Source organism: Antedon bifida, chromosome 4 (genome assembly GCF_963402885.1).
Source record: "Antedon bifida chromosome 4, ecAntBifi1.1, whole genome shotgun sequence".
NCBI lineage: Eukaryota > Metazoa > Echinodermata > Crinoidea > Comatulida > Antedonidae > Antedon > Antedon bifida.
Genome location: NC_136229.1, coordinates 21,040,498 through 21,062,480, shown reverse-complemented (window position 1 = coordinate 21,062,480; position 21,983 = coordinate 21,040,498). Strand labels below are relative to the sequence as shown.

The 21,983-nt window shown below is 32.6% G+C and overlaps 1 protein-coding gene across 1 annotated transcript in view; it reads left to right on the top strand.

Annotated features, from left to right (window-relative positions):
- LOC144839758 (uncharacterized) overlaps positions 1 to 21,983 on the top strand; it is a 76,191-nt gene that overhangs the window by 26,734 nt on the left and 27,474 nt on the right. The window contains exons 3-7 of the mRNA XM_078695234.1: positions 4,384 to 4,449; positions 11,937 to 12,088; positions 12,448 to 12,547; positions 13,053 to 13,342; positions 14,043 to 14,817. Coding sequence (XP_078551360.1) covers positions 4,384 to 4,449; positions 11,937 to 12,088; positions 12,448 to 12,547; positions 13,053 to 13,342; positions 14,043 to 14,817 — 1,383 coding nt within the window. The remainder of the gene's footprint in view (positions 1 to 4,383; positions 4,450 to 11,936; positions 12,089 to 12,447; positions 12,548 to 13,052; positions 13,343 to 14,042; positions 14,818 to 21,983) is intronic.

The window sequence follows — 21,983 nt, the reverse complement described above, 5'->3', positions numbered from 1 at the left end:
ATAATAGTCTTTCGTACAATATGCTTGCCTACAAGTTCAATATACAAACCTGGAGCAGGTCATATGATCTAATGACATCACAATACTGTGAATGATGTCATAAAGATTATACTATAACAGTATAATGAGAAGACAACAGGATGTAGAAATGGTTTGAAGTTAGTTCAGATGTTTGACAAGTACTTAATATATAGATGATTATCTTTATATGGTGTGAACTTCTACTGACTTTAAGTACTACATATATGATCAGAAAAAGTAATTACTTTATCTATAAATATTGAAGTTGAGTGATGAAGTTATGGAGAATATTTATCTAGCTATTCTTTTAAGCCCTGTCTACAATATCAAACTTTATGTGACATAAAAATGTGATGTGCCCATATATGGACATGATGATTTCATATCAGTATCATATTTAAGTATATTACTACCATATTTGGCCACATCACACCTTTTTTGTAGAACTAATTTGATCGTGTAGACAGAGCTTTATATTGAATGTTATGTATCAATAGAAATTGTGTACTATTTTTTTTACTGCAGTAAAAGGAAACTGCAATTATTAATCAAAGTGACTGTACTTCAGTGATCAAACGAAAACTGACTTTTTCTACCAAACTTTTAAAGGTCAGAAAGGCGGTTGTATTGATGCATACTGGTAAATTACGTCCGCTCTTAAAATACTTCTTTTTGTGGATGCTTTTAGTTATAAATAGAAATTATCCATCTTTGCTTTTGTTTTATGATGGACTAATGTGTCCAAACATTTGGTTTTATAGGCAAAAAAACTTTGGTCAACATTCTGTAGTATCTAACTGAAACTAAAAAGCATCTTTTTTTAAATGTCTAGCTTCGGAATAGTTTGTATCTTGGATTTTGTTTGATTTTCTTTGATACAGCGTTTTGGCAAAAATACAGTGAACTAGCATTAACTTGGAACTTAACATGAAAGAGGGGAAAGATATATATAACTTTACTTCTACAAGTTTATACTTTTACTTGGCATGGATATTCTCTATTTTGTTGTTGTATTTTCTATATTTTCTGTGCCAAACCTTATTTTGTTCTGTTTTCTGTGATTTTGTGTTCTAAAACGTTTTTATTATTCAACAACACTATGTGGGAATATGTGTCGTATCACTTGTGTAATCCAGTGATGCTACTGTACTAATTAGCATAACATTATTCATACATAAATTATACTCCTGACGACATACATCTTAATCCTTTAAATCGTCACGCATATCAAATGTGTTAAAATGTTTCAGTTCAAATTTAAAATGAATCTATACAAATGGATTGTCTATACAGTCATCAATTTCCATTTTTTTTTCATGTCTTCTTATCATTCGCAGCTATCTTTTTTAAAGTTAAAAGGTACAAACATCAACTCAAAAGTAAGGAATACAAACTGGTAGACTATACAAAGTGGGTGAAAGTATTGTTAGGTTATTGTACAGTATATGTACAGTAGGCTGCTCCGATGAAAATTGAGCTCTGGGTGGAAAACCTTTAAATAAATTTAAGACTTGGTGAAAGAAATTGATACCCAGTAGCTTGGCCACCTCAACCAACTGTAGCACAACTAATATACATGAACTACAGTAGACACAATTTGATTTAGAATGAGCGCAAAAGGGTGAAAAATTAATTTGGAAATGTGTTTCTTACACCTGATCATCATAACTCTGTCATCGGCGTCATATTTGATAACTTTCTAGACATGTGGAGAAATTGTTATTTCCTGACTCTAGCACCTGTGTTTGGATAAAAGTTTAATGTGTTATAGGGGACTACTACTATTACTACTGTACTTTCAGACATGATACACAGTGATCAATTATTTAGAATTTATAGTATAAGCTTGCAAAGGCACATGGAACTTGCAGAACACCAATGTGTTTAGTGAATGGTAATCGTAGTAAAATTGTCTTACTGAGATTACTGTATAAAACAGTGATATCTAACGATTATAGTTTGACTTTACATTTCTTGTTTTGGACTAGAGACATGTTTAGTTTGTATAAACTTTTGGTCTGGATACTTTCCAGTCAGTACAGATGAGTGCTTACCAATCATTTTTTTCTGAATCAGGGTTTCCTAAGGTATAGTCCCACACCTTCCTCCCCCCTCCATAATTTACCCAATTGCGTGTTCTAGGGGGTGGGATTATACCAGAAGACATACGGTAATAGCTTTTTTTCTTTACTTTCTGCTTGAAAAAGTGTATTTTAATTGTTTTATGAACCAATCTCCAAAATACAATCTGTGTCCATAGCCAGGTCAATAAACTTCCTAAATACTTTTTGGTTGATTGATTGATTGATTAATTTCTTAATTGATTACAGGTGTAATTACTTGCCCATATCCTTGGCTTCACACTACCATCCACATCCGGTTCACTAAACTTAAAAGAATTTTTCATTACAACTTATTATGTGTGTTGGCAGAATGGAATTTATACAAAATTTCTGCCTAATTGAGTTTTAACTGTGAATACAAAAAAACAAGGTTTAAAAATAAATTTGTTTGTACTGTACAGTAATTTTATTATTTTTATTTATTTAAATATTTTGAAGTGTTTTTTTTTAGATTTAAAATGTAGTTTATAATTTTGATATACTTGTATTTCTGCATGAGTAAAAACAATAAATTAAAATGAAATGTTTTTAAAATTAAGGTTAAATGTACTGGTATGTTTTTACATATTAATTTAGTAACTGTATTCAAGTTAATTGTATTGTTTTGCTATCACAACATGGAATATAAAACCATATAAAATCCTCTTAGTGCAGTGGAGAAATATATCATAGAGGGCGACAAACATGTAACTTTTTTATATAAACATTTTTCTTCCATTTTAGTACAATTTAGTATCCCTCAGATAAAACCCACTATTTAACATCCTAGATTGTAGTACCATGACTCACAGCGATGGAAAAGTTTTATCTGAAATGTTTCAACAAAAGTTGTAATGCCCTTCACATCTTCAACTGCAGTCTTAATAGTGTGTCATCCTTGGCTCTTAACTCAACTTAAAATCTTACTAATTATTACACTGAATCCTAACCTTGGTATCCAAAGTTATTTTCTCTTCTGCCAAGAATGTTTAATTATTAAAATGCGTCATTGATGCCAAATCTTAAACTCAAATTCTTGGTAAACTGCCCTGGGGATTCTCGTTTCCTGATTTCTTTATTACAAAGCATGTCGTAATGAAAGTCTGGTGCCTATGTAATTAATTATTAATCAAATGAACATTGATATTATTTACTCATTAAGTATTATATGGACATAGTTTTGCAATAATATACAGTATGTAAAATCAACTTGTGCACCAAAAAATATTTGGTATTTAGTATTATCAATTCAATTCAACTTTCATTTCAGACAAACTCTCCGTTTGATGCATAAACAAAACAAAAGAAAAGAAATACATTGGATTCCATAACAACCATTAACAAATGAGAGGACCAAGAATTTAATATATGTTGACATATAGTGCCTCTCCCCATTTATAATATATTTATTTATTAATCATTTCACAAACTTTTTTTTATTGCCTTTCTACTTTACAGAATGCTATAGCAGAATAAAAAAACAAACAAATTAAGCTTTATTTAACGAGGGTAACTCAAAAGAGCAAAAGCTAACATGCATGCATGTTGTACATACACATAATACATAATATGGAAACTTAAAATAATAAAAATAGGCCTATAGATATGATAAAATAGGAAGATCTTTTCACGTTCTATCCCTAAACTCCTACTGAACTCATCAAAGTGATGCGATTACAGGTTATAGTAAGATAAGACTGTAGCAACAAGTAACTAAACTCCTCATTGCGTTAAGTTGGGGAATTGAACAACGTTCATTTGATTTGACTTATTTCCTTTCATTTCACCAACTTTAGCAATTGCCTCGTTTTCGTAAATCAATTGTTTCCTTTTTATATTAGTAATTTGACAGGCAGAAGCACTAGTTGAACAAAGACACAAGTTCAGCTATTGAGGATGCTTGCCAAATGTGTGTTCTTGGAATGAACCAATTATGTATTAAAAACCCCAATGTAAATGACAATAAGATTCCTAGAAAAGCTGTGTAAAATGATAATTCTATATGAGGCTTATACTAGGATTTGGTATAAATTGCTAATAAATCAAATGGGCAAATACAGTGTCACGTGTGTATCACATAACCAGGTATTATGTTAAGGTTACGTTGACTTATGGCATATGATAGAGGCATCACATGTGATACATATGCTACACTGTATTACAGAATTTGGCTATGATACTGGACCAATTATAGATACACAAGCTTATTAATTAATATAGCAAATATCTTATATCTATTTCTATATATTTTCTTTTGTAGAAATGGCAACGGCGCTGCTTCATCCTCTACGAAAATGGAGAACTTTGTTATGCACTTGACGACAATGTAAGTTCATTTTAAATACAGTATTATTTTTAAAAGTTATGTATGTAAATTAGAAAGAAGATTTATCAGACTAGATTGTATATTATCCAGGTTATTTCCCTTAAACGAAAGTTTGAACTATCAGACAATTGACAAAATCTCCATAATCCTGGTTTAGTAGTTTTCTGAAGGTAAATCTGTCTGAATCATTCTTCTATCATGAAACAATGTCTCAGCTAAAATGGAATGGTCCTCTGAGTCGTGGAGCAGTGTATCTGGAGTGTAAACCTGATGGAATGTTCATCAGTATGCAAGACATTTGTAAGTTAAATGGAATAGTCTTTCTGTATGGACTAGCATGTTTCTATGTATAAGGCTGAATGGAACTGTACTTCCATAATGGAACACACCTGTCTACAAGCTAAAATGGAACGGTCCTTCTGTGATAGAACAATAGTGTCGTTGCTGCGTAACACTACAAGTTCCGTTGTCCATTTATTAAATACGGCTTTGTAGAAAGATTTGGTAATTAAAGTTTACAAAAGAAAAGGAAGACGCCATTGATTTTTCCGATGTCAAAATGACAAATGAATAGGTTGCATTATGTATAATACTTGACCCCAAAAAATGACAGATTTTCGGGTGTTTTCAATCCTTTAGTATGTGTCTTATCATTGTCAGACTAGGATAGTTAACGTGCAGGCTTCCCACATTTTTCTGTCATTAAACCGAAGGATTTAAACTTTCATAATGATTGTGGTGCTTGTTGGTACAAAACAGGTTTGTGATATTTTGTTTCAGAAATAATTTCATGAATCGGAAAGATCGTCTGGTTTCGTTATAATACAGTTGGCGTATCTTATTTCATTTCAGTTTGTTTTTCTTTCTGTTTGTTACAACATTAACAATAGCTAGCTTACAGACAAACTTGTGCTAAAGCCAAGACCTTATGTTAAGTATTGAAGCCCTTTCAACAAGATTCTTTAACATCGAGTCACTTACACAATTTTTGTTTGTTAAAACTGAAATATACAGTAAAAGCTAAAGGTGTAAATTATTGAATTTATGTTTGCTGTATACTAAATCATTCACTGTAACATTTGTACTCTCAAAAGGGGGACTTCAGGTCAAAAGTCAAAATAAAAATGTGTGTACCATTCATGTTGAGTACAATATGTATACACTTTGGAAAAACTATATGTCTTGCCAAAAGGAAAAAATTCAATCTTTACACCGTTTCCACCCCAGAACTGTAGGAAAGTCTTTGGTTTTATTATTAGGCAGTGTTATTTAGAAATAGTTATTTTACATAGTACTAATATAAGTTATAACCCTATGTCTTTTAAAACTAAAACTGAAATTATTACAAGAATGAATCGCTTGAGTCTTAACCTTTGAATCGGTTTAAATGCCTCTTCCTCTTTTGACCGCTATCGGACATTGCCCTCAAAGGGTATTTAGTATAAAGTGATAATTTAGCCTTTTGATTTTGATACGTTGTTCAACCACAATACATTGGGTTGGGACGTGTTATCAAGGAGTATTTTAGTTCTTTCTATTGAATTTGCTTAATCTGAAAGTGATATGTTAAATTAATAAATCTATTATTATATTTGAAAAATAAAGCAGGATGTTATATATTGTGATAATAATTTTCATAAACCAAAAATGTACTGATAATTATTATTACACAGTAAACTTTATACCTGTGAGTTCTTGCGCTTGGAATTAAACATTATAAACTATGTTTATATGCCTTTTTGTCTATTGGCCTACAGTAAATACAGTCAAATTATTCTGGATTCAAAGGTGTTTGGTCTATAAAATCTATTGCGAGTTATCGAAGGTACACCTAAGTTAACAACACAGAGCTATAAGAGAGTCATGGCAGCATTTCCATCAGTTCAGTTTTTTAAATAAAGCATCATTTAATGAAGAAAGAACAATAATTAAAAAAACTGTTACGACAAAAAGTCAAGCAGCGTTTTTGGAAGAAGTATTTCTTGTTTAAATATTTCTACTGTGTGAATCTCAGTGTGCAGTGTATGTGGTAATTAGAAATTTACCAAAAACAGAATAAGAATCTGTACTGTACAAGAATGAGTGCATTTACTTAATACCATTTTGAACCATTTGAACCACTATCCCTAAGCATCCACTCAATATTCATCTTAAGTATTGTCATCTATCCCTGTCGGTAGACTTATCTATATTAGCTATCTACCATAAAGGTCATTGATATGCAATTATATGGAAATAATATAATTTGAATGAACAACAAATCATTTGTCCTCAGAAGTTGAATTGGTTGATGATATCAATTGATATCATGTGTGTTTTGCTCTTTAATTGCTCCTGGTAACACTGTCTTCTAAAGAACAAAATTGCTTAGAAACTAAATTACATAGCAACCAGTTTACTTATTAACAGCAACAAATTAGATTGGATATTTTACTGTCACTATTAAGAAACTATCAAATATCATTAAGCTATTGGTTTACTAAAGTAGTTTTTAAAAACTGCCAAACTGGAGATTGTCTTGTGGCATTTTGAGCGTTTATGGATTTATTATCAAGGAAATTGTTTGTACAATACTGCACTTTCGATTGTTACCCATCTTACTTGCTCTGTTAATGACCATTTAGAATATTATTTAGTTTTTATAACTCATTTTCATATAGTCCTAATGGTGATATAGTTTTTTGCTTTTGTATTTATGGGTAAATAAAAGAAAGAAAGAAAAAACTCCTGGCCATATGAGAGTTCAAGCTTCATTAATTATTAATTAAAAAGTAGATATTGAATTTTCAACAAGCATTTCATCTCTCCTTCTCTTGATATTTTTATTGGCTATATAACTGCATACTTTCATTCCAACAGCCTGTACTCAATAAATCTTTGCCGTTGATACTTTTACAGCATATTCTCACCATTAAAAAGTATACACAGTATAAGAGGACGGGAGATTAATGGTAGAATGGTCAAGAATAGAACTAACCCTTGGTAGTATAAACTGCAATGCGTTTTATAGCAGAGCCTTTATGTTGGCTTTCAAATTTAATAACCTAACTACAAAAGTACAGGTAAAAGAAGGTGAACATTTGTTTCAAAATGTTAACACCTTGAAATGTTAATGATGCAAGGAAAAAGGAAAGTTGAACAGTTCAAAATAAAAGATAGAATGGAGATAAAGAGGGCAACAGGAAGGAAAGGAATGATGATTGTGAATAGATGATGGAAAGTCATTTTGTCAGACCAACTAGTGGAGGATCTAGGATTATGATATAGGAAGAGACACCCAGGGACTAAAAATGGTCAAATGAAGTGTTGAACTGAACCTAATGTCCTATCATTTGCATTGTAAATTTAGAAATTTGTGTAAGACTGGCTGGTCTTTAGTTCATTTACAAGCGCCACCAGTAGACATTTTATACTTTGTCTGTAATTAGATTCTATCTCAAGCACAGTCAACTCTCCCAATACCCTGGCTGGCCAAATATACATGGTTTTCCGGAAAGTCTGGTATTCAGAATGTGCTTTTAATGGAAAGTCTGGTATTTGGAGAATTTCCAGAAGAGAAGAGTAGAGACAATACAGTATTTATTGGGAGAGTTGACTGTATACAGTATTTATGACACAACATGTACAGTAAACCATGAGTATTTTTCTTTGGCCAAATGCTTATTTATAACCTACAGTACAACAACATGCTCAAAAACTTTAAAAATTTAGTTGTTCATATCGCATTGCTATGTTTACTAGTCGCTGCAGTCATATCCCATTGCCCTGTGCTCATTGAAACTGTTCATATTTACCACCTGATTACCCTGACAACAAAGCAGAAATAACACTAAATATTCAATAAACACTGCTCAGCTAAAACCAAAACAATGCCAAGCCCACAGTCAACTTGCCTTTCATTTGCACCCAGTAGGGAAGCTTTGAATCTAACTCGTAAATGTTTTTTATGACCAGTCAAGTTGAAAATCACTTGTTAGTTTATATGGCGAGAGTTCATGTCTGTTAAACTTTAACTAGTCATATAGTTTTAAGAAACTCCCAAGTAAATCTTGAATTGGTTTGTTTATATATTAGGTAAACATCCACTTTCAAACATCTGCTGCATTTCGTTTTAACTTTTTACTTTAATTTGGACAAATGCTTATTATTGCTAATAAAGGACAGTATCTGTAATAAACCTAGAAATGTGTAACTACATTACTTGTTAATTTTTACATAATTGATGTTTGGTTAAATTTTCAGTTTCTGGTATTCTGAAATGTCTATGACATTAATAAATAGCAAGTTGATGAACTGTTTTTGACAGCTGTCATTCCTTGAAAACAATATGTTTATTTATTAATTCATAAATATATTTGCCTACATTAATTTTGGCAAAAATTGTTCTATGCTTCTCAGAAAACGTAAAACAAAGATAACATCTTATGTTGGTTGCACTTACTGTACTGAGGTACATTATAGGCACCACCGTATACTAGCGAATTACTCCATGGTTTTAGTCACAGATCTTTGTTTTAAATATATAAATAAAATCAAATTATGAGCCTTTTCCAGGTCCTTTGCAGGAGTATATTTGTGTTGATATTATTCTTTGTGATGCTCTAATTGGTACTCAATGACAATAATATTTGTTTTATATCTATTTTAAGATTGTTTCCCTGCATTATATATTTATTTGTTATTATGAAATGAGGCACATGCTTTAGATTGTGATGTTTCATAATAATATTGCAGTGCTGTAACTCATACAGTAGTTAGATTGACAAGTAAAGTTAAAGTTAGGGTGCCACATGTTAAAGTGATGCCTCTATTTAAATATAATATAAACTGTTAGGATGTTCCATTGTCAGATGGGCATTTCAACTAAAAATTCTTTTCATATCATATTGTTCTCTCAGAGATAGAAGGAATAATTTTGTTGGTTTATTTAGGTAAGCGGCACTCGTTATACTACTACCATAACACCACTGCTGATTTGTGTAATTTTACATTGTCTCTCGATTGAATTTCTAATTTTAATTGAATTTCTTTATTTCCAAGAAAAATACTAAAAAAAAATCACCTTGATTGGTTGATACTTTATTAGTTGTTGACTGATGTCCCATTTTCTCTTATAAATTATTGATCAAATGAATTCCTAATTTAATTAAATTAGAATTTAATTTATGAAATAAAAATAGAATCTCTCTTTCAAAAATTGTCGCATTTCCGAATACTGTAAACAATTTTCAAAACACCTTGATTGGTTGATACTTTATTAGTTGACTGATGTCTACCTATATGGGCGCATATTTTACATTGTCTCTTATAAATTATTGATTGATAGAATTCCTAATTTAATTAATTTAAGTTATGAAATAAAAATAGAATCTCTCTTTGAAAACATTGCCTAATTTCCAAATAGAATACTTCAAAACACCTTGATTGGTTGATACTACTTATATACATTTTCTCTTTCTAAATTATTCATTGAATTCTTAATTAAATTAAATGAGATAGAATCCATCTTTCAAAACATCATTGCCTTATTTCCAAATAGAATACTTTAAAAAACCACCCCATTTCAGAACACCTTGATTAGTTGATGTGATACCACTTCATTAATTATTAATCTATTGAGTTTCTAAATAAATTAAATTTATAAAATGAATGCAGAATCCAGCTTTCAAAACATCACCCCATTTCAAAATACTTGTTTTAAAAAAATCACCCCATTTTAAAAGGATCCTTTCAAAACACCTTTCTTCATTCTTTCACAGCATCTTCCTTTCATTGACAGATTGCATGAATACATCTTAAATATTTGTTCTGTAGTAGTCATTTATCCCCTACAGCATCAGGAACAAACTATTCTTTTGTTAATATTGACTATATTGTTCTGTACCCCCTGTGAACCAAATACACAAATAAAACGATAAAGTCTTAGAAACCAGTTATTAAAAGTCATTAATGGTCACTGTACTGTTTGTACTGAATTATGAAAGTCCAATGGTTTCTGTTTGGCCCAAAATTGGTACGTTCCTCGAGTGATATGCCCAAATAGTAATATGCCCAAATAGTAATGATATGACATCGTGTTCATATATGGGCATATCACATTTTTTTGTCACATAAAGTTTGATAGTGCAGACAGAGCCTTACACTATTACAGTCTTTGGGTTGTATACCTGAAAGATCCCAGTCATTTTAGATGTTTGTGAATTTTCTCCAAACTATATTAAAAGAACCCCAATGAGAGTACTTAGGACCTTATGAATTTCTTTTATTTATTTATTTATTTTCCCATCCAACATGAAATACATACAAAATATACTCAACTAATGTATTGAAACATACAGAAATGATTGCTAAAAATATCGTAACTGTGGATTCCTTAAAGCACAAGAATATTAAGTTTGACTTAATCTACTAATAAAACCATTTTTAAGTCATTATTCATAGGACTTGGGACTTTTGTCACTTGTCCTCGTTGTTGTACACTATGCCTGAATAAGCATTGAATGAGTGGAGTGATAGTTATTTTGGCACTGTTTGGTTATTGTTTATTTACTGATCCATGTGGGAGTTGATGTGGGTTGTAGATTCCTACTGATACATAGAATAGGAGAACTATGTCTGATTAATCAGTAAATAAGATAATTGAGATATGTATGATTGCATAGTAGAACCCGTCATTTGGGACATTCTTATTCAGGGACACTCTTATTCAGGGGACACTCTTATTCAGGGGACACTCTTATTCATATTCCTGTGAATCAAACAAGACATTTTGTTATAACACTATGGGCAACCTCTATTCTGGAAAACATTTGTTAGTTCCTGAAAGGGTCCACTTAATTCTCCTATATTTATACAATCAAGAGAAATAAATGCATTCTTTTATTGATTGATTATTTTTGATAATGATGAAGGGAGAGAATAAAGCAATGTGATTTTTATCTACTTACTTAGCAAACTATAGTTTTTAATTTATAGGAAAAGCTTCATATTTTATAAGGGGAATCTGAATGAGGCAATAAAACTTTAAAATTTAATATATTTTGAAGATTTCTCTTGGCTTTATGAATACTCAAATAAAGTTAATTTATTAAATATTGTTTGATTATACCACAGTTAAAAAATGTATTTGTTCTTGTCTACGCCTTAAGAAATATCTTAGAATTTCCTTCTCATATTGTTTACCCATCCACTTAAAAAGTTAATACTGTTTTTGTTTATATAGTAGTAGTACAGTACTGTATATTCTAATCTAATATAGAGGGCAGCCTCCTAATTAATTTTTTCTTTGCAACTTTACAGTATAAATGATATAGTCAGTTACTTTATATCTGTTTTTCTATTTTTTCTATATATTTTAAAATTCTACTGTATCAAAATAACTATAGTATATTAATTTAAATTAATTCTTTTGATATTGTACTATATTTCTTAACAACTATTGATTTAATGTTATTTATTGGAAAAAAAAATGTTTTTTTATTTTGCAGCCGGCAACCATACCCCAAGGTCACATTGACATGTATACCTGTGTTAATATCAATAACTCAGACTCCATCACCAGACAACTCTACTCATTGGCCATCAAGACAACAGAAGAGGTCATTTACATCCGAGCAGAGACGAGGGAGGAGAAGGAGAGGTAAAGTAGAAATCGATAATTTAATATTGTTTGTTTTTTTCGTAATTGGTGAGTTATGTAAATGGGGGAAAAACCTGCGGCTTTGACCAATTTTAAGTCCTTATCTGAGCAGACTTGTTCTACCACCAGAACAATGGTCGAGGAGTGTCTTGAACCTGTGCTGATTGTACAGCTATGGTTTGCGGCACCCTAGCCTTAACTGCTCGGCGACCCGACTTAATGTACATGTAGATGATACCGAAGATATATGTATATAGTGGAATTGTGGTTGACATGTTTGCTTACGTACCAGGGTACTTGATTCAAATCCTGTAACGATTTTTCTGAAATTTTTATATATATTTATTTTTGTTTTGCAGTTGGTTGGAAATCCTGAGTGAGTATCCGAAGATTAATGAGGAGAATGCTAGACAAAACAAGAAACGGAAGCCTGTGTATCCCATGATAACCGATGATCTGGTAAAGAAATACTCATCATTCTATCTATATATGCAATCATATTGTTTAATATATTGTTTGCACTTGGCAAAATCAATATTTTGATATCGAGTTTTCGGTACACTACTTATATAGTTCTGAAAATTTCTCAACATATCTATCAATATGCTTCAATCAGAGTGAGAATGCGTTCTTTTCAGAACTACACATATGTACATATTTTTAACTTGTCCGTTTTTTCTTTGATAATGATACAACCTACATTTCTTATAGGATTACAAGCATAAAATAATCTATGACCATTTTTTGATTGTATTGCTTATTTTGGCCACAATGCGTCCATAGAATCCATAATTTTGGTCATCAAAAACAAAAAGCCTACTCTCCATACTTTAGCTAAATTCATTTATTTTAATGTATATCACATATTGTGTTCTATTGGTTAAATAAATGTTATCAAATCAAATTCTAGTTTAATTTCAATATGCTTTATCATAAACAATACTTTTTTCTTGCATATTATTAGAAGGATACAAATAAAGAAAGCGAAAAAAGTCAAGATGGAATAAAGCAGCCGCTAAAGAAAACTGAAAGCGACTTTAATAAAAAGAAAAATGAACATCCAACAAAGGATATCAGTCGTTCCATAAGCTGTCCTCCAGGTAATCAGGAAACAAATCAGGAAAAGTCGTTCTCCGAAGAGATTCAAAAGGTGAAGGATGAGAACCACAACCGGAGTTGGAGCGACGGGTTTGGAAAGACAAGCATCGAAATGGAAGTGGAGAAATGGCTGAATAAGAGAGAAGGCTCATTAAGGTATAATTTATGTTACTGAATGACATATTCATGCTTAGGTATTTACCTGGGTAAGTTGGTGATCTACTCACCAAAGTTAGCGATAGCATGAGGGCCCATATTGTGTTCTATTAAAAAAACATGGTTCCCACTTGAGATGCAATGCAAGGACATAGACGCAATGCAAGCTAGTTGATTAATGACAAGTGACAATTTGAATAATCAAGCGCTTCTCATTGGCCAACTCACTCGCATTGCGTCTATGTCCTTGTGTTGCATCTCTAGTGGGAACCAAGCTAAAGAAGTTTAACTTTCAAGAATTTCAGAGATGTAGCTACAAATAGGTTGTATAGCTTGTACAATAAAAAGTAGATGGGTAGCAAGACCTTTCAACATTACTAGGAAGTATATTCTTTGTGTGGGTGGTAGTAGGTAATTAAGCTAGGTGAATGCCCTTAACATATTCTTTAGATTAGGTAAAAGAACCTTAGCCTGAGTGATCTCACTTATCTGCCTATCTCAACTACTGTTCATTGTTCTTCTCACTAATCCAAGTGGCAGAACTAATTACACACACATTTTTTTTTCTGAAATAACTTTGATAAATTCATCAGTTTAAAAATATGCGGCTGATTGAGTAATTGATTATAAAATGGAAAAGTATATAAATAGTTATGAATAAATAGATAGAATAAACTAAATGGTTTTCTTTTGCTTTTAGTAGGTCTGTAGCAAGTATAGACTTTGATGGATTCAGCTCATCAGATATTGATACGGATGATGACCAATGCTTTAGAAATGACACGTATCGATCTGGAAGCTCTCGACAGAGCTCGTTATCGTCACCTTCACCTCGTCAAGAATCGAAAAAGAACAACGATGCTGTCTCACGGATGAAGAAACGTAGTGGAAAGTCAACTAACTTAAGCAGATCTGCTTCTGCAAGGCATGTACGTGCTGAACCTCTGGTTGAAGAAACTGGTACTAAACTAAGCAGATCATGCTCTGCTAAGAATGTACCGAAAGAGAAAGTTACCACATCCACACCAATAAGGCCATCCGATACGTGCCTTCATCGGAATAATAATAACGTGAACGATTATGCTCAGAGTAGTAGATTAACAAGACGAAGTAACCGCAAGGATAGTGGTTCTGGTAGCCCTAGGAATGTCAGTCCGATCCAGGATTCTCCGGTTAGAGACTCGCCTGATTCTGATTCTATCATGCGAAGAGATCATGATACGCAGCGACGCAACTCATTGAAATTAATTGAGCAGGGCGCGGACGATTCAAACATCACTATATCAACAGAAGAGCTAGATCGGATCGATGCTTCAAGTAAAAGCAAGTTTAAGTTCAACAAATCATTGTTGGAAGGAGAGTCGCCATCTCCTAGCCGACGGACAATAGAACGACGTCGCCATGCTCAAGAACGCAAAGGTCGCCACACGCTTGATGGCAGTCTTCATGTACAGCTTCATGGCGAACCCAAAGAGGTAAGAATACATTTGTTTAATATGTCAAATGTCTAGTACACATGCTTATTGCAATAGTTTTGTAGTTTAGATAATGAAATGATACCAGAAACAATTTAGTAACAATATAATGTACAGCCATGACTTTGCCCTTTTGAGCACCAAGTTGATGTGAACCCAAGGATCAAAATTTAGTACTAGAAATTTGGTGGTGAGTTTAACAACCAGAACTTATAAATTCAAAATGCACAGCAGGCAAACCTTCTCATGCTTTGCTAATATTGATCTGCTGCCCTCTATTATAAAATGAAGTTACGATCTAGTATTTCAGACAGGAAGTAGCGGCCGGCCTACTTAAGAATATTTGATATGCCACACTTATATGTGTGTATCAAGAAAGAATACAAGCATATGCATATGATGATGCCCTCTATTTCAAAATGAAATAAATGGGCCTGTTGAATGGTTCTGACAGTGCCAGGCCGGAATATTTGTCAGAGCAGAGAAGAGTGTCATGGTCAGATTAAGCGAGAGTATACATATGATGCTGCCCTCTCTATATCATGATAAATGAAATGCGTCATAACTGCGTCAGTATGGTAACTATTGAGGGCACTAGTCAAGTGCAATATAATTTCAAAAGATTATCAGTTGATTTCCTTTTATTCTTGTGGCTTTATAATTAGCTACACCTTTTCCTTTTATACCATCAAGAGACAAGACTGTTTTCCTGTTTATATTTAACTCAAAATTGTTTTATTCTATTCTGCTATATTCTAGTAGTTTCTGTTGGTAAGTTGAATTTGGCACAAACCCATTTTGAGCGAAAACATTGCCGACAATGTTACCTTGCGTGTTGACGTACCTTTGTGATTCGTTGACCGACTTCCTTCCCATTAAGTTTTATGTCACTACTACAATACCAGCACAACTTGTAAACGCGCTTTAGTTTACAATTTCCTCGCAGATAAATCAATAATTGGTTAGCTTATTATTAGATAATTATATTATTTAGATTTTTTTTCTTTGAAAATGGAATTACATTTTCGCGTTGAATAAGCGGTCCTTTGAGAGTTGATTTGATCTCTCAGTTGTGTGTTTCACTTTGATACCCACAATTTCTCATTGTAATCTGAAAAGCAGGAAAGGGTTATTTTATTTTTACCAACTTACTTTTTCTGTAAATATGTTTTGAATTAACTTTTAAGACATGATTTTTATTTTGTGGTCAAGATTTTTTTTTTAATCTTGAGAAAGTGAATAAAAAATAAACTGTCTGTCTCTATTAGAAAAATGTTATATACAGTCTGTGTACCATCATTTGTAAAGTTAGAATGATTTTTTTTTAATATATGGTTTTATAGTTATGCTTCCAGTTCTACTGATCTCGTTTTCATTTTTTTGTTTATGGCTGCTTCAATCCGAGTATATTTCTTACCCCTGAGACTATTTTTTATATCAAAATTGGTAGTAATATTTTATAAACATTTTAGATAAAATACTTGGCAATAGGCTGCCAAAGGTAAGGTCACAAAAAGCTTATTATTACAATCTTTAGTTATCTTTTAATGTTCAATATAGGATTAAATATTAAATTGTTAAATTATTTCGCTCAGTGTTTTCAAGCACTTAATTTATTTTAATATATTTTCAAATCTTGGTTGGTTTGCGCCTCCTGGTACTTGCTGTCCACACTGTCAACACTAACATCCTCTCACGAAAAAACTTAGAATTAGCTGACTTAAAGGTCAAACAAACGATGTGCTAAGAATCAAAGTGAAAGTAGTGTTTATCAGTCCAGTATTGTTTAAAAAAATTCTACTTACCGGGCCAGGATGTATTCATTTACTGTTGAATTTACGAAACCTGTTAGCTGGTACACCTTTTAGGCTCACTGTAGGTTTGAATGTTACTGCCACCCTTGGTGTCAGCCCATTGATACATTTATTGTAAGTTTGGGATTAGATTTTTATTTAAAAAACATTTTTATTCTATATTATATGTCAATCCATAGCTAGCTACGGTAATATACTGGTCAAGCTTGTTTATAGATTAGAATACATTAGTGTATGGTCAGAACATGAAGGTATAGAATAGATGGAGAGAGCTAAGTTTATCTATGTTTAATAGCATACTCATTAAAAAGTTCTTAACAAGTTCAATTGACCAGAATGCATCGTTTATGTTATGTAATAGTCATTTGAGCTTTGCTCTTGGTTTTGTACATCCAGTAAGAATAACACTACAGTACAATACCTTTTTACCAGACACCTTTAGCTAGCTATCAGGTATTGTTGAATATAATGGGTGACTTCTTTTGGGCATCACTTTTAATCTACCTTACAAGTCCAAAGAAGTTTGAATTTGTCTGTAAGGTATAAACAAGAAGTACAGTATAGTATGCTACCAGACCTTGTTTGCTAGTGACATATCCCAAGGTAGACATGAATGCTTGGCAGTCCAACATGATTGACAGCTGAATGATACTGATTGACAGATGATAACTGACAAGGAGGATCAAACATTGATGCATCCACTCAAGGTACTCAACAAGTAAACCAAAAACTGATGTAATATGTATGTAATATAGATGAAATAACACATAATGCATAGACTAGACTTGTGCCTGTTGGCTGTGGATGATGCAGTGTACCCCTTAGGGTGACTTCAAAGACACCAGGGTGACGCAGTATACCCCTTAGGGTGGCTTTGGAACATGAGGGTGACGCAGTCTAACCCTGAGGGTGCCAATGGAACCCTGAAAGTTAAAAGATTAGGGAAGAGTTTACCACACCCATGGTTTTAAGAGTTAGGTTTGATGGCCAAGATTGAAATGAAGAACGTAATGTCTGCTAATATTGAATAAGAAGTATAAAATATTGATTTGATTTACATAAGATACTTAATAATGACTCCAAAACCACTCAAACAAGAAATAACTTGTTTATCAAAAGATGATATTGAACTTGTCAATGTCTTGCCAACTTCTTACTTTTTTTTTAACTTGATGTGTTTGTGCTAAACTTTTAACACTCATGTACGTACGCGTCGTGACGTTTGCTCCAAACCCTTCCCACCATGCGTCACGCACGCTATTTGCGATAAACCTTATTAACAACTTGAAATTAGCCTTCACCTTTTAATTATTATCTTCATGGTTTGAATTTACAAGTTGAATTAATTAAATTCAGCCTGCAGACAAGTTTGTACATTTGTATTCTGTCACTTAAAATTAGCATGTAGATAAAAAGATTTTGTAGTATTAGTTAAAATTAGCTTTCTAGCTTGATATTGACTAATTTAGTTTTATTTAGTAACAAAATAGATTAGTTTTAAGTGAACTGGTCAGTGTTGATTGTGTATTTGAGCACTGTCTTAAATTCTTATTTTATTCTGTCTTTATAAAGCATTGATCTCCAAGGAGCGCAAACATAGTTGGGGAGATCGGACTTTCAGTGTTGCTGGACCTAGGCTCTGGAACCACCTACCCTTGAACATTAAACACACATCATTATTGAGTCACTTTAAGTCACTTCTCAAAACTCACCTTTTCTGATTTTTTCTACAGCGCCATGAGCAATGAATGTTGGAATGGCGCTATATAAATCGAACGATTGATTGATTGATTGATTGAAAGTGGTTTAGTAGTATCACCTTTCAAGTTTGATTATTAGACAAATTTTATTTGAAAGTTTGTAAACTGTTTCTTTTAATTGTTTAACACTACAAAAGTCATGTTTGTTCTATGGTCTTTTTAAATTTTAAAACCACTTTCCATATAATCTACAATACTTGTTGAATCTATTTAACATTACATGTCTATTTAACCTAGTCTATTTAACCTTTCCACTTAATAAACTTTCTATCTGTAAGGAAACATTTTATTTCTATGAATTACACCTGTTAGGAACGTATGGTTTTGGTTGTGATGGTAATACGCATGGACACGGTTGTATCCACGTAGACGTAATTTCCACGGTAATTGCTGGAATGTATGTGAAAACTAGAAAAGAAAACCGAACTTAAGGTTGTTTTGTTTTTGCCGAGAACTTCCGATGATCACCTCTGAGTCATGTGTTATCCCCCTCCCCGAAGAATGGACAAGAAAGGGAATGAAGTAAAAAAGAAAGGAAAACTGGGACGTATCTCGCGGATGGTTTTAATATCTGAAGGATTAAATAGATGTGAGCAATTGCTCGATTTTAGAAAGAATTGAAAACAGGAAATCGAGTGAAAACTCCCTCGGCAACGAGTGCAACTTGAAGCAAAAATGGAAAACATGTGCGATAGGTGTATGATAAAGTGTGTGGTAGCGGTGTTGTGACTTGTTGTGATTTGGAACGTACCTGAAATTTGATACCTGCCATGCCAACATTAGGTATTGGCTAAATACACTATATTTCTACATAATAAATACTAAGATTATAAATTTGACAGCCATGAGAAATCCCAAACCGCCCAGTGGTATACAGTAAATTAATCAATAATTTATTTATTTGATGACTTTTAACCAAAGCTAAGAAGGAAAGAGTAGAGTATTTCACTTTGGGCTTACCGAGGACCAACGGCCAACCTAGGTCAGATCAATCAATCAATGTGTCTTTGGTCGTCTGGACCTAGAAACCATCAAACTTGTGTCGAGGTGAGGAGCGATGATACGCGTCCGAATGAACTAGTATGACATAGTTTGGTCATCAATCGAAAGTTTCCAAAATCATTCCTATATACTGCTCTCTGGCTTGTAATCCATTCTCCCCAAAATGAATTTCTTTATCTTATGGATCATTCAGTATACATTTGAAAGATTTTTTCATTTTCTAAATATGGTGGTAGATTAAATATTGATGGAAACAAAATTGCAAAATCATAATAGTGGATATTCATAATTCTCCCAAGAGGAAGAGTTTTATACTTGCTTTGTAATTCTTGTTTACTAAATACACACACAGAGGCAATGGGAATTAGGTCAGACAAGTCAATACAATGCAAGTCCATCTAACTGAGAATGGAAGGAAGGATATAAGAAAGAGAAAGACATGTTGTGTCAGGGCCTAAAAGTGTTTGTCACCTGTAGGAAGGGGAGTTAACTTTTGTCCCGTGGGGACCACTTTGATTTGGCGACTCTTTTGCGGATTTTTTGTTTGTAAAAGGTGTTATTGTTGCACGGAAGTTAACCGATGACTGTAAAATTAATTTTATCTAAGCAAAATTGTATTAACTGTAAAAAATATAGGCCTAATTTTTATTTTTGTCGATAATTTTGTTTTTACCTGTGAGGAAAGGGAAGTGACAGATTTCAAACCCCTGGGGAGACTCTTTTGTTGCAAGTTGCACAGGGGCAATATTTACAGTATATTATCACTGATATATAAATCTGTTTCTTTTCATTCATTTTACAAATTTTAACTAGTATTATAAGACCTACATATACAAATTTAATTTTCCAACTTTAATTTACTAATACATTTAAGAATCTTTTACTCATTAACAATTGTTTAATTTATTTCACCACATTTTGATATGAACATAATCTTGGAATGGAAGCTCTCTTATGTCTCGTGATGAGAGTGAAGGATAGTGTGTTTACGTTGTTTTTATCTAAGTTGTTAGTACTGTATCTTTCTAACATACACGCAGTTTTGATTTGACACCAAATGTATGTTCATACATGGTTCAAATTTGGAGTTACCATCTTGTACCAGTATAGGTGCCATTTTACAATTCAAGATGCCGGCCAAAATATGTTTCGAAAAAATGCGATTGATTGTATTCTACTAGTCCAAGGATTGCAAATCTGCCAAGAACTAAATTTTCAGAGCATTAAAACATCACGTAATTCATATTTGCAACATTGAGTTTCTCCCACTAAATAGTCTTGTACACATTGTTTATTTTTTGTGTATCATGTCCACTGATGATGGTAATGCTTACCTTTTCCTTAAACTGTGCCCTTATAAAGAGATATTCATCCTGAAGTAGGGCGTTGCCCCACTTGAGTATTTTATCCCCACCGTCCATTTAACTATATAAATAATATTTTTGTATTTAAACAGATCAGTTCAACAATAAGTGTGTTGTCTTTGACTCGTGTTGTTTAGGGAATTGGTTTATTGCCTATTAATAAACAATATCTATTAAATGTTAAATTTAGCAACAAGTTGTAGTTACTGTCTGTAAACTTTCTCTGAAATAGAAGTCCACGCCATCTTCATCCAATTGTACTTGGATCAGTTATATTAATACCGTCTGGTTTAAATACATATTTTTGTTTCGTGTATTGTTATATTCTATGAAAGCGTCCTCCCGAGTGGATACCTAGTAGGTTGAAGTGGGAGTTGCTTTGGTACGACATCACTTAACACCTGATAGGTCAGTGATAAAAATCCCAACGGTATTTCATAACTGATAAGACAAAATACCGCCCAATCAAATCAAAGCGTAGGATTTGTCTTAATACCATTGTTGGCTCGTACGCCCTTCATTGCTTGGAAGGAAAGCCTCTTCCTTACACAGGCTAGTTTACTCACTGTTCACAGCACTACTGTCTTGGATATCGTCTGTCCTAGTCTAAAGTTTCTTGTGGATGTTGTTGATTGGCTGGATTTCATCACATGACTATGCTATGATTGGTTATGATCTGATATTATACAGTTAGCCTTCAATGGAAAATCTGTAGGTAGTGAAACTTTTCGATTCATTTTTTTTTTCTGAAAATGTCTTAATTTAAATGTTTTAAATAATATTTTGATTGATGTAATTGTTTGCTTTGCTGTAATGATGATATTATTTAATTGGTAAGTTCAATTATATTTTTAATGTCATTAACAGTTATTTTGTTTTGAGCAACCTATTGTGACGTGTCTGACATTTATTTTCAATATGTCGTCTTTTTGTTGTAGTTAATGTATCCGTAATCTACAATGAAGTTTTTAAAAAGACGAAAGTTAGAAAATATTCTACCTTATAGTTAAAAAATTCTATTTTCAATCATACTACCAGCCCACGAATTTCACGTCGGCAATCGGCAATTGCCGACCTTATTGCCGACCTTAAATTGTCAGAGGACGGCAAGAGATTGCCGACCTAGAAACTAGGCTATAGATCCCTCCTTTCAAGCCTCCTAGCAACAACATGGTACTTTAAGGGATCGTATCATTGAAATTTTAACAAGCATATTCACCACCATG